At 42.4% G+C, this 11,938-nt stretch overlaps 1 protein-coding gene and 1 pseudogene across 5 annotated transcripts in view; both read left to right on the top strand.

Annotated features, from left to right (window-relative positions):
- Nucleotides 1-457: 457 nt before the first annotated feature.
- Nucleotides 458-11,938, top strand: part of LOC143962858 (C-terminal-binding protein 2) — a 33,452-nt gene continuing 21,971 nt past the window's right edge. The window contains exons 1-2 of one of the 3 annotated variants that reach the window (XM_077472330.1): nucleotides 458-536; nucleotides 1,199-1,269. In XM_077472330.1, the coding sequence (XP_077328456.1) occupies nucleotides 458-536; nucleotides 1,199-1,269 (150 nt within the window). The remainder of the gene's footprint in view (nucleotides 537-1,198; nucleotides 1,270-11,938) is intronic. The other 2 variants (XM_077472328.1, XM_077472327.1) reach the window with 2 other exon arrangements.
- On the top strand, nucleotides 478-9,988 carry LOC143962855 (protein BANP pseudogene; annotated as a pseudogene). Of its 2 annotated transcripts, none has more exons than XR_013270816.1 (2): nucleotides 478-536; nucleotides 7,942-9,988. The product of XR_013270816.1 is annotated as a protein BANP pseudogene, transcript variant X1 (transcript). The 2 variants fall into 2 exon arrangements; XR_013270817.1 differs by having other exon boundaries at nucleotides 482-536; nucleotides 7,936-9,988.

Here is an 11,938-nt window from a genome sequence, read left to right as displayed (position 1 = left end):
ATGTTTTTTTTTTCAATTTTTTTATTTTATTTTTTTGTAGAATGTTATTGTAATTTTTAATTTTAGGGTAGACCTTCGCTTTAATTAACCTTTTTTTGGTTAATTCTCCTTTAAGGGGGTGTAGCGGGAGGCGTTTCCTATGCCTACATACATTTGTTAGTAGGCGTCCCTCATTCCTGTCTCAAAATGTTGTGCGGTATACTATGTATGTACAGAATCACCATATATATATAAAATAATATGCAAAGTGGTTGCAGGGAAGCTTCAGAATGACAGAGACGTTTTTATTACAAATTATGTGAACAGACTGCAGTTCGGGGCCAAAATGCCTGCAATACAATCTCTGGTCTCTTGGCGGTGCTAGCAGTGGACGAGCTGTATTTCTCGATTCTGAGCTATAGACGGCGCTGTGCGCTCATAGACCGGCACAGAACCCCTCTTAACACTAGTAACCTCGATGGTACTCCCAGCAAGCACTTCCTGTTTCCTGTGTGAGCAGCTGGTGAGAGCGCGACGGGTCCGGTGGGGAGGAGAAGGTGAGGAGGCGAGGGACAGGGGGCGGAGGGAGCTGGGGACCGGGGAGGTGGCGGCTCGGTTAGAAGGGCGCGCTTTCGGTGTGTGGCTCTAGAAAGGACAGGGAACCCTCGCACGTTCTTTTCTGCCCGTTTGGGGTGTCCTCTCATTGTAGTGACTTACTCGGAGTGGAGGAGCAGCGCTGAGCTCCGGGCACATCTGCCGCCCCCAGCCATGCATCCATATGGCATTGTTTGTGAGCTCCGCACCGCCCCCCAGCGCACTGTTTGGCTTACTGTGGTAGCCGGGCAGCAGCGCTGTGTAATACGCAGTGTCCTTAGCGGGGCAGCCGTAGCCCGGGGGCTGATGGGCTGCGTTCATCCTGCTCCGCACAGGGTAACACTTGCAGGCTGTCTCATATAAAAAGCCATCAGGAGTTTCCCCTCTACGTTTAGTGGGCGCTGCTCATACAATCACAGAGTTCTGCCATCCATTAGCTGCTCTGACAATTACAAACCTGTACTGGGCAGGGGTATGTTATATTATAGGGCTGGGAAGCACTGCTACCCTGGAAGGTGGGACGTCACTGATCTCTAGGAGTCTTATGTCTAATTACACCGCAACCATTCTCACCCCCAGAAGATACCCTAATTTGTATTCTGTTTCCTTTCATGTCTCACTGTAGCCATTCACATCGGTCTCCAAACGCTTTACATCAGTCCAGCCAATCACAGCCACGGATGTGCTTATGTTAAGGTAGATTTCCAGCCAAACTTTTTATTTTCTAGTTTTAAACAGAGTGGGGAGGCAGTAGAATGTTGGTCGGTTTTATTTCTGCGACCTCTCTGGGGACAGTTACTCTTCACCATTGTCACCTTGACAGAGAGTAATTCCAGAAGTCTTCTGCCTCCGTAAGAAAGGCGTAGGCAGATCTTACAGCGTATAATACCTGTTTTTTTTTTTATATCGGCATTCAAGCCTTTTTATTTTTTTATAACCAGTTATACTTACCTGCTCTGTGCAGTGGTTTTGCACAGACAGCCCAGATGCTACTCTTGGGTCCCTCGCAAGCAGTTTTCTATATGAGCAGCCAAGCCGCTGCTCTGTGTGCCCAATAGGAAAGAGCTCAGGTGTGTTCGCATGGTCCACGTGCAGAGCACACCAGGAAGTCGGCGCAATGCTGCGCTAATCGCAGGCAGTGAGACATTGCCTGATATCTGCAGCCGCTCATCGGAGCAATGTCTCACTGCCTGTGATTAGAGATGCGCTGACTTCCTGGCGGGTTCTGCACATGGACCATGCAAACATGCCTGAGCTCATCCTTAGTGCCCAGACACTGCGCCTCGGCCCTGCCCCCCTCGCTTCTCATTGGCTCACTGACTTTGACAGCAGTGGGAGTCAATGGTGCCCGCTGCTGTCTCAGCCAATGAGAGGGTCTCCAGACAGCCGAGGCGCTTGTGCAACATCACTGGACCAAGGTGGGGCTCGGGTAAGTATTAAGGGTGCTGCTGCATGCAGAAGTGTTTTTTTTTTTTTTTTTTGTGTTAATACATCAAGATAAAAAACACACGCTCCTGCCTCTAGAATCACTTTAAAAGCTGTCAGAAAATGTTTTCTTCTTCCTTTTGGGTAGACTGGTGCTCCCTTCCTGAAGGGAGGTAGATAGCAATAAGAAACTGACACCAGCTGTATGGAGATACCCTTAACCACTTAAAATTACTTAGAACCCCCTCCTCCCCCCCATAGTTTCTGAAAGAAAAGGCCCTGGAGAATAAAATTAATACACTTTAGTGCTCACAAGCACAATATAATACCCAATGTTTGTCAAAATATAAAAGCCGATTTTATGCTGAGTAACTAGATACCAAACGTGCTTTAAATTTGTGCTCACCTGTGGAATGGTGACAAATGATTTTACATAAAATTATCCATAGGCAACTCTTTAATGGCTTTACCTGTTAGCAGTTTACAGTTGAACTGTCTGACACTAGACTTATTGCTCTGTGTGGTGCCATAACCATTTACATATGTGTGCAGGACATATTTGCACAGGGGAACAGGGGTGCTTTAAAAAAAAAAAAATGTATTTACATTTTTTTAGACTCCCCCTTTGTTCTTGTTTTTTTGTTCAACCTTTTTTCCTATCACAAGGGATGAACAAAATCCTTTGTGATAGCATAGGCAGTGCAAAGTACTCTTTTTAAGGAAAGATCTCAGATCTGTTAGACCAAGCCTGGTAACAGCTGAAACCAGGAGTGATGAAATCCCTGTCACTTGTGGTGTCTTACTTCAAAGAAGAGATCGGGGAATGGAAGGGCTCCAGCTGGTGGGAGGGGCTGGAGCAATGATCCCGGTATCACTCCCTGATGAGAAAATTCACCCCATCTGTTTGTCTCAGGGGCAATGGTCATACATCTAAAGTGAAGAAATCCAAAATGTTGGAATTGTTCCCAGAACCAGTAGGTGAGGTTATCTTCCAGTGGAGACCCCTGTTCCAAGGACAGAAGAGAGGATTTCTTCTAAAGCCCCATACACACTGTCAGATTTTCTGCTGATTTTTAATTTTTTTCCCTTCAGATTTAGACCCCTTTCACACTGTTGCGCCCATAGCGTCGGCGGTAAAACGCAGCTATTTTTCGTGGCATTTTACCGTCGGATTTGCAGTGCATTTCGGCCTCTAGCGGTGTGCTTTTACTCCCTGCTAGCGGCCGAGAGAGTTAAAACTATCTGCAATACGCCGCAATAGCAGCGTTTTGCCAGCGGTAATGCAGCACTGCCCCATTGATTTCACTGGGGAGCAGTGGTGGAGGAGCAGTAAACACACTGCTCTAAAGAAGCTGCTGGCAGGACTTTTCCTGACATCCTTCCAGCGCACCGCTCCAGTGTGAAAGCCCGAGGGCTTTCACACTGGAATGAATGGAGCAGCATTTTGAGGGCGGATTGCAGGCGCTATTTCTAATGCTATAGCGCCTTCAAAACACCCTTGGTGTGAAAGGGGTCTAACCAAAGCCATATAAAATGACTTTCAGTTTCAGTGTGTATGCAATCAGGCAGGCCCTTGCACTACATGGTTTTGGTAAATCTGAAGACAAAAATCAGCAGAAAATCTGATAGTGTGTATGTGGCTTTACTTTCTTTTACAGTTCTGAGACAGGAAGTGAAGTGGAAGTTTGACCAATGGTAATCTTTCCAAAAAAAAAAAAAAAAAAAGTTCTAGCCATACATACACATTGATCTATTCTAGCTTTGTGAACTTAGCCTGTGCTCTTTAATCACTTTCATATAGCAGAATGATGGCCGCAAAGTGGTTAAGTTATACCGACTGGGTGTCCTATGATGTCCAGCAGGATAAGCCGCACCCGTCGGAGCGATGTGTCGCTCTGACACACTGCATCTTCGATCTTGGTAAAGAGCCTATGAGGTAGGCTCTTTACCATGTGATCAGCTGTGTCCAATCACAGCTGGTCACATAGCAACTAGGAAGTGCTGTTTATTGGCTTTTCCTCTTTGCACTGACAAGGCGTGGGTAGGGGAGAGCTGTGAGGCACTCCTGACAGGTGGCCTGTGCCGATATTCAGCGCATTAATTATCCGTGCCCACCAGGGATGCCCGTCACTGCCTTATCCTCGGTGCTGCCTATCAGTGCAGTCTCATCAGTGCCTGTCAGTGAAGGAGAAAACATACTTCTTTACAAAATTTTATAAGGGAAACAAAAACTTTTTTTCTAGCAAATTAAAAACCCCAGTGGTCATCTAATACCGCCAAAAGAAAGCTCTATTTGTGGGGAAAAAAATGATACATTTTGTTTGCGCAGTCATGCAACACTACCCAATTGTCATTCAAAATACAACAGCACTGAAAGCTGAAAATTGGCCTGAGCAGGGAGTGCCCAGTACTGAAGTGATTAATATTGTGTTGATGGTAGTTGAGCCACACATATGAGCACTGAAAGTACCTTTTGCTGCTATGCTGCCTAAATATGTTATTGTTGTCATGCAGAATTCACAAAACAGAGCGCACAGACCCTAGTGCGATTTAAATTTTTTATTATAAAGCACAAATAAAAGAATCCAATGCACTTACAAAGGCAAATCTTGCTTGGAGCTCATCAGTTATACTAAATCTAAGCAAGAACCTCTGGATGTCTCCCTGGATGTGCTGTGGTTAGCCAAAGGATGATCCATTCATGCAGCTCTCCTGGAATTGCAGTGTTGGGATGCCAGCTTTTTTTAGTCCTAAAATAAAAAAAATGTGTGTGTATATATATATATATATATATATATATATATATATATATATATAATATACACACACACACACACACACACACACACACACACACACACACACACACACACACACACACACACACACACACACACTACTTGACCTCTGGAAGATTTTACCCTCTTCATGACCAGGCACTTTTTTGCTATTTAGCACTGTGCTATATTAACTGGTAATTGCACAGTCATGCAATAGTGTACCCAAACAAAATTTCTATAATTTGTTTCACACAGAGCTTTCTTTCTTTTGGTGGTATTTGATCGTTACTGTTTTTATTTTACATTTTATTTATTTATTTTTTTGTTATTTAAACAAAAAAGACTGAAAATTTGATATATCCAATAAAAAAAAAACTTCATAAATTTAGGCCAAACTGTATTCAGCTACATGTCTTTGATTAAAAAAAAAAAGACCCCAATAGGTGTATGTTGATTTGAATTATAGCGCCTACAAACGCCTATTGTGTGTGTGTGTGTGTGTGTGTGTGTGTGTGTGTGTAAATACACTAGAATTTTTTATTTTTCATACTCATAGCAATGATCAGTATCTTATAATGGGACTGCAATAGTGTGATAAATCTGACACTGACGCTGGGGGGAATTGACTGACAGTGGCATTAATTCAGTGATATTTTACACTGTCACTGTACTAATGACACTGGCTTGTTATGTGTTAACATCTAGGGCGATAAACGGGTTAAATGTGTAAAGTGTGCTGCTTTTACTACTAGATCTCTATATTTCTTGTGCCTGCTTTGCAGGGTTGAGAAACAGATTGTTCTCTCTGTACAGAGCTCTGTGTTGACAATCTGAGCTGTAATTGTGCACAGCCGATCAGCATGTTCTGGGCGTAAATCATTGGCCCAGACTTGCTGACAGGCGCACGCTCTGTACAATCACAGTGCATGCCAGCAGAGGGTGTGCAAGCGTGCGCCTTAAACCTAGGTGGAAGCAGCACTTTGGGAATGATCCAGCAATCTTCTGGGACCTGTGATAGGTCCCAGAAGGCTGTGGGCGAAAGGGGGAGGTGATCTGGGGAGAAATGGGAGTGGGTACCTGCTCCCACTTCCCCCAGATCACAGGTCCCAGAAAATAGTGCCACTTGTTAGAAGGGGGAAAAGAAGCAGACAAGGGGATTAAAAAGGTTAATTGTATTCGGGTCTGTGCGCTCTTTGTTTTCATAGTGACTGGTACCCAGAGAGCTACAGTGACCAAGTTTTATTTTTTTTTATTTAAATTTACTTGTGTGGCTGGACAGGTCTCTTACTGGATGCCAAAATTGCTAGATATATGGTGTTTTATATTGTTATGGAGGTTTGACATTCAGAGTACATCAGGACAACATGTTTGAGCAGCAGTGCACATGATCCTCATTTTAATTTGTTATTAAACAAAAAATGTGTGTGTGTGTGTGTGTGTGTGTGTGTGTCATGTGGGGAGTGTCTGGAAGAATTATTTTGTGACCATCTGTGTTTCACAGACCACACTTTGGAAATAATGGTTAAAGCAGTTGTCTGCATATACTATAGCAATTCATCTCTCCATGATTAACCTCTTTGTACCTAAGGGTAAAAAAAATCTAAATGCCTAAGCACAATTTTGCAGCTTTGACATGTTAGTAAAACCGTACATATCATCACAACTACTTTGTGCATCCAGGTGGATTATACCCTGTTTTTTTTCAGGACAAATTTAGGCTTTTATTTGGTAGTAATTGGCTATGGATATGTCCTGATTTATTTTATTTTTATTAAACAAAAACTGGCCCAATAGAGTTGGTTTGTATTTCTGGTTACTATCATAACCATCCACCAAAGAACAACCCAAATTAAATTCTCCTGCTTCTGATAAACTCAGTGATACCACATAGCATAAAAATGTGCACCATTATTTTTATATATTAGCTGACATAAATGCTAATTTAAAAAAAATAAAATAAAATGCTGACTCTGACCTGGATCAAATCTTGATCTAGGTATATTTGTTTTTATTTATTTTTTTAGTAGTATATTTTTTTTTACACTTTTTTTTTTTTTTTCCCCCTCTGCAAGGGGAGAGAGATGCAATGCATCTCCTCCATTCACAGAGAAAGGAAACATGGGGGTAGGCTTCAGAGTGACTGATCACTGTGATAGCCAATCAGAGGCTATCGCAAATATGCGGCTCCACTGAAAAAAAAAACCCCAGTCCAATGAAGACTTTTTACTTTATTTTGTTACGTCAGTGTGAAGGGGTTAAAGTAGGACTGAAAGCAAATTTTTTTTTTTTTTTTTTTCCCCCATTTTGGATAGAGTAAGAGAGGGGTTTAGCCCCTGTCCCATAGCCAAAGAGGAAATCCCTTGGGGGGCCCCCAGGTTACCAGAACTAGTGTCTACGTTGAAAGATTTCCCCTGTATTAACTTTCTGGGAACAGCCCAAAACTTGTGATTTTATCATTGAAATTGAAAGTAAAAGAAAATCCAATGTAACACCTTTGCACTTGGTGTACACTAAACAAATCCAGAATGTGTAAAATTGAATCTTGCTTTGTAGGAAAGCAACACCCAAAGCATCATATGAAACTTAATTAGGTGTGCTAACCCTTTTAAATTTGAAACCGGGCAAACTAATGCTAATATATAAAATGAGCAGTAATTAGTATAAAAATCTCAAACACATTAGGTGCATTGTAACTCATACAACTTGTGACAGAAGTTAAAAAATGTTTAGTTCAATGAATGGTAAGAAAACAAATTGAACATTTCATGTTGTAAAGCAAGGATAAAAAACAGATCTGTCAATAAAAGCAGCACACTTTACACACAACCGATCTGTTTCTTATCCTTGCTTTACAATAGGAAATGTTCAGTTTTTCTTATGTTAGGCACACATTTAACCCATTTTCAGCCAGTGTCATTAGTACATTGAGTATTATTATTACCGATCACTGTATTATTATCACTGGTGATGTCAGTCACAGATCACCACCATTGGTAGTATAAAAATAAATAAAAATTCCATTATCTATACCATAGTTTTGTCAAAGTAGCAGAATACATTTTTGAAGAAATTTGATTGTGTAAATTTTTTTTGATTGGATTTGTTTTATAGCAGAAAGTATAAAATATATTTTTTTCTCAAAATTTTCGTTCTTGAGTATCAGCGGCAGCGAGGAGAGGTGCGGGGAGTGCCTGGATTCTCTCGTGAGGAAGGACGTCATCACCCATCAAAACACCACGAGAACTCGCAGAGCTCACACGGATGATTCATCACATTGAATTTACAAAGAATTTGGGCAGTTATCAATGATGTCAGGCGAGGAGCTGACAGAAGTGGTTCAAATAACGGTTGATGATTTACATGATAACCACCATGTCATGTTAGAAAATCATGAGGTAATAGAAGACGACATGCCGCCTTCACTGAAACGCCAGAGGATAGAAATAGACTGTGAGGACCCAACCATAAAGTCTTTCCTGTTCTCAATCAACCAAACCATCTGTCTGAGGTTGGATAGCATTGAGTCCAGGCTGCAGGTTCTGGAGGCCACTTGTAAGTCACTGGAGGAGAAACTGGATGTCATCTTGAATAAAAACTCAAACCCCATCCAAGTACCCATGGTGGCAGGCTCGCCACTTGGAGCCACTCAGACTTGGAACAAAGTGCGATGCGTTGTTCCTCAGACAACTGTTATTCTGAATAATGAGAGACAAAACTCTGTAGTGGCCAAGCTGCAGAGTCAGGAGGATTCAGTAAACAAGATAACAGAAAGTCTTGAAAATATACTTAATAGTGCGGTCCCTGGACGAAGACATAACACAATCGTGGTGAAGGTGCCGGGCCCAGATGAAAGCCACAGTCATGATGATAATGACAGTGGCTCAGAAGCCAGTGATACAGTGTCCAACTCTGGACACTCCAACATGGGGAACAATGTTACCCTGATAACTCTGAACTGTGAAGAGGATTACCCCAATGGCACATGGCTCGGTGATGAAAACAACCCTGAGATGCGAGTGAGATGTCCAATCACAGCAGCCAACATGCTGCACATCAGCACCAACTGCCGGACGGCAGAAAAGATGGCCCTTACTCTGCTTGATTACCTCTTCCACCGTGAGGTGCAGGCTGTCTCTAACTTATCAGGACAAGGAAAACACGGCAAGAAACAGCTGGATCCATTGATGATCTATGGCATAAGATGTCATATATTCCACAAGTTCCGAATCACAGAGTCTGACTGGTACCGGATAAAACAGAGCATTGACTCCAAGTGCCGCACAGCTTGGCGCAGGAAACAGAGAGGACAGAGCTTGACTGTAAAAAGCTTCTCACGCAGAACCCCCTCAAACACTTCATATGGCGCAGCTGATAGTGTACAGAATACTGTTTCATCTTCTAGTGACCTGCAGGAGACACAACCTCAGGCACTGCACTATGCTCTGGCCAATGCCCAGCAGGTGCAGATCCACCAAATTGGAGAAGATGGCCAGGTCCAGGTGGGACACCTGCATATTGCACAGGTACCGCAGGGAGAGCAGGTGCAAATCACTCAAGACAGCGAGGGCAACCTGCAGATTCATCAAGTCCACGTGGGTCAGGATGGCCAGGTTCTTCAAGGAGCACAGCTCATAGCTGTTACCTCTGACCCCTCATCTGGTGAAGTTACTGGCTCCCCAATACAGGCCAATGACATCCAGGTCCAGTACGTTCAGCTTGCATCTGTCACTGAACCATCGGCAACCGTTCAGGTTGTAGAACCTCTACAGTCTGCTCTTCAGACGGAGATGCATATAGAGCATGAATCAATCCAGATCCAATAATCTCTGCATCTGAGCAAGTCAGGAGCATGTGTGTGCCAGCCGTTATTAGCATGGATGACACAGGAGCTGCACACACACTCGTCAATGAAACCCACTAAGCAGACCTCATTGTGAATATCTCCGAGGACCAGATTGCAATGGAAGCAACTAGCTGTGCAGAATTTATTCATTTTGTTTGTACTCTCTAATGTGCTATTTTTATATCCTCCTATAGCTAAAAAAAAAAAAAAAATGATCTTTTTAAGTTTTGTTTTCTGTTCAAAATAGATCTTTGGTTTGCAGAAAAAAAAATAATTCAATGATCAAGCAACATTTGCTCACTGTTCTCCATGTGTGAAAAAATTCATAGACCAATAAACCAAAACTGCTAAAAAAAAATATTCTTTTTTCGTTTATATCACAAAACCTAAAAAAAAATGGTGATCAAATACCGCCAAAAAAAAAAAACCTATGTGTGAAAAAATATATAAATTTAGTTTGGGTACAGTGATGCATGACTGCTCAATTACCAATTAATGTAGCACAGTGTAAAATAGCAAAGAATGGCTTGGTCACGGGGGTAAAATGTTGTGGAGGTTAAAGTGTAAATTTCATTTTCGGTTGAGTGGAAAGGGATTAGAACATTTTTTATTAACACCCTCTCTATTTGCCCTGTTTACCATTATCTTCAAAAAATCCCAAATTTTAGTTTGACATGAGAATTCTAATAGAGGGAAAATCTTCCAATGGGGACAACCCAGGATTCCCTCATTTTGTAGGCATTTCTTCTCATGTCTGTCTCTGTGTAGGTTTTTTTTTATTTATTTATTTTTATTTTTTTTTCTCTCCAGGTAAACTTTAAAAAAAAAAAAATACAGGAATTTGTACAAAAAACAATCATACTTGTCTAGCTGGATGCAGCATCGGTGCAATGCTTCATTTGTCCCCTGCCGTCTCTAACACTGAGAACCAATTGATCAAACACCATGTTTGCTTGGTTCTCAGATCTCCGTGAGCAGAGAGCCGGTAACTGTCAGTCACCGGGTCTCCTGCTCTGCTCCACCCTCCCCATGCTCACTGGAGCGCTGGGCTGTGGAAGGGGCAGGAGCGGCTGGCTCAGGCTCTCAGCGGCTCGGCCGTGTGTCGTTTCAGGCATGTGGGCAGATCCCGACATATGGTCGCAATCTTTTCCAAGCCTGGACCGGCTCTGTGATGTCAGCAGGCTTCAGCCCGCTGTCTGCTGAAACCAGATCACAGGAGTGCAGAACGAACTGCACTCCTGTAATTCCCACAAGTACAGCCAAACAAGCTTTGGCTGTACTTCTCTTTTTAAGGTTTACTTTAATTGGCTGTGCCTTTCATGTGGCTTCAATAATTTTAATCAGACTCAGAATAAGTACACCCTTTTCTAATCCACATGATGGTATCAGCTCAGTGACTCTTAAAGTCCTGCAGCCAGGCAAGCATCATTTTTGAAAGGTCAGCAGTGGCAGTCTTTAAATTACGGTTTCTACAAGTTTCCATTATAATCAGAAATGCAAATGAGGCTATTGAAAATGAAGAATTGCATATAGTTTTGACTCTGAGGTAGTCGTTGGCTTCAGAATGGATTAAGATGGATAATTGTGGTGTAGTCCATTTAGCAATAGTGTGCTGGACTAGTGTTGTGCAGTTTCCAGTTTAGACGAAGAGCATTGGTAAACATGCCAAGAATAAGTAGTTGTCCTGCTTCACATGGGTGTGCCGCTCCTTTAACCGCAGTGTCCACCAAAAACAGCGCATTGCGTTTCCCATCACCTGGCCGCTTTGAATGGCTGGGGGATCATGTAATTGCTATCCGATCACAATGTATACACTACTGTTGTTTCACTGATAACAGCTGTGCTTTCTGTAGTGATGCTGTGATTGGCCCACAGCTGTCACATGGTATCTGTGGCCAAACACAGCACCCTGTACCATGTCATTAGCTGTAGCCAATCACAGCAGGTCAACCGAAAGCAAGCTGTCATGAATGAAAACCCATTCATGACAGTTCAAAGGATTGCTGTTGGCATTCATCACTAACCGCGACCTGTGTGTGTATAAAAAAAAAAAAACAAAAAAACACTTCAGTAAAAAAATACTTGCACGTTCTAACAAGCAGGTCCCTTTTGATTCCTCCTGTAGTCTATTGTAACTGTACTGTTTGCCCTAATGTTGTAAAGTGCTGCACAAATGGTTAGTGCTATATAAATCCTTTACAATAATAATTGTGGAAAACAAAATCCCTTTTTGCCAAAAAATGGTGTTAAATTACAACTCCAAATAACTCGCCGTGACTCATACTAAATACCCCAGATTATCTACTTTCCAAAAAAG

Source organism: Lithobates pipiens, unplaced genomic scaffold, assembly GCF_037356315.1.
Source record: "Lithobates pipiens isolate NorthernLeopardFrog02 unplaced genomic scaffold, aLitPip1_a1.2 Scaffold_8, whole genome shotgun sequence".
NCBI classification, from domain to species: Eukaryota; Metazoa; Chordata; class Amphibia; order Anura; family Ranidae; genus Lithobates; species Lithobates pipiens.
This window is presented reverse-complemented; position numbering and strand designations above follow the sequence as displayed.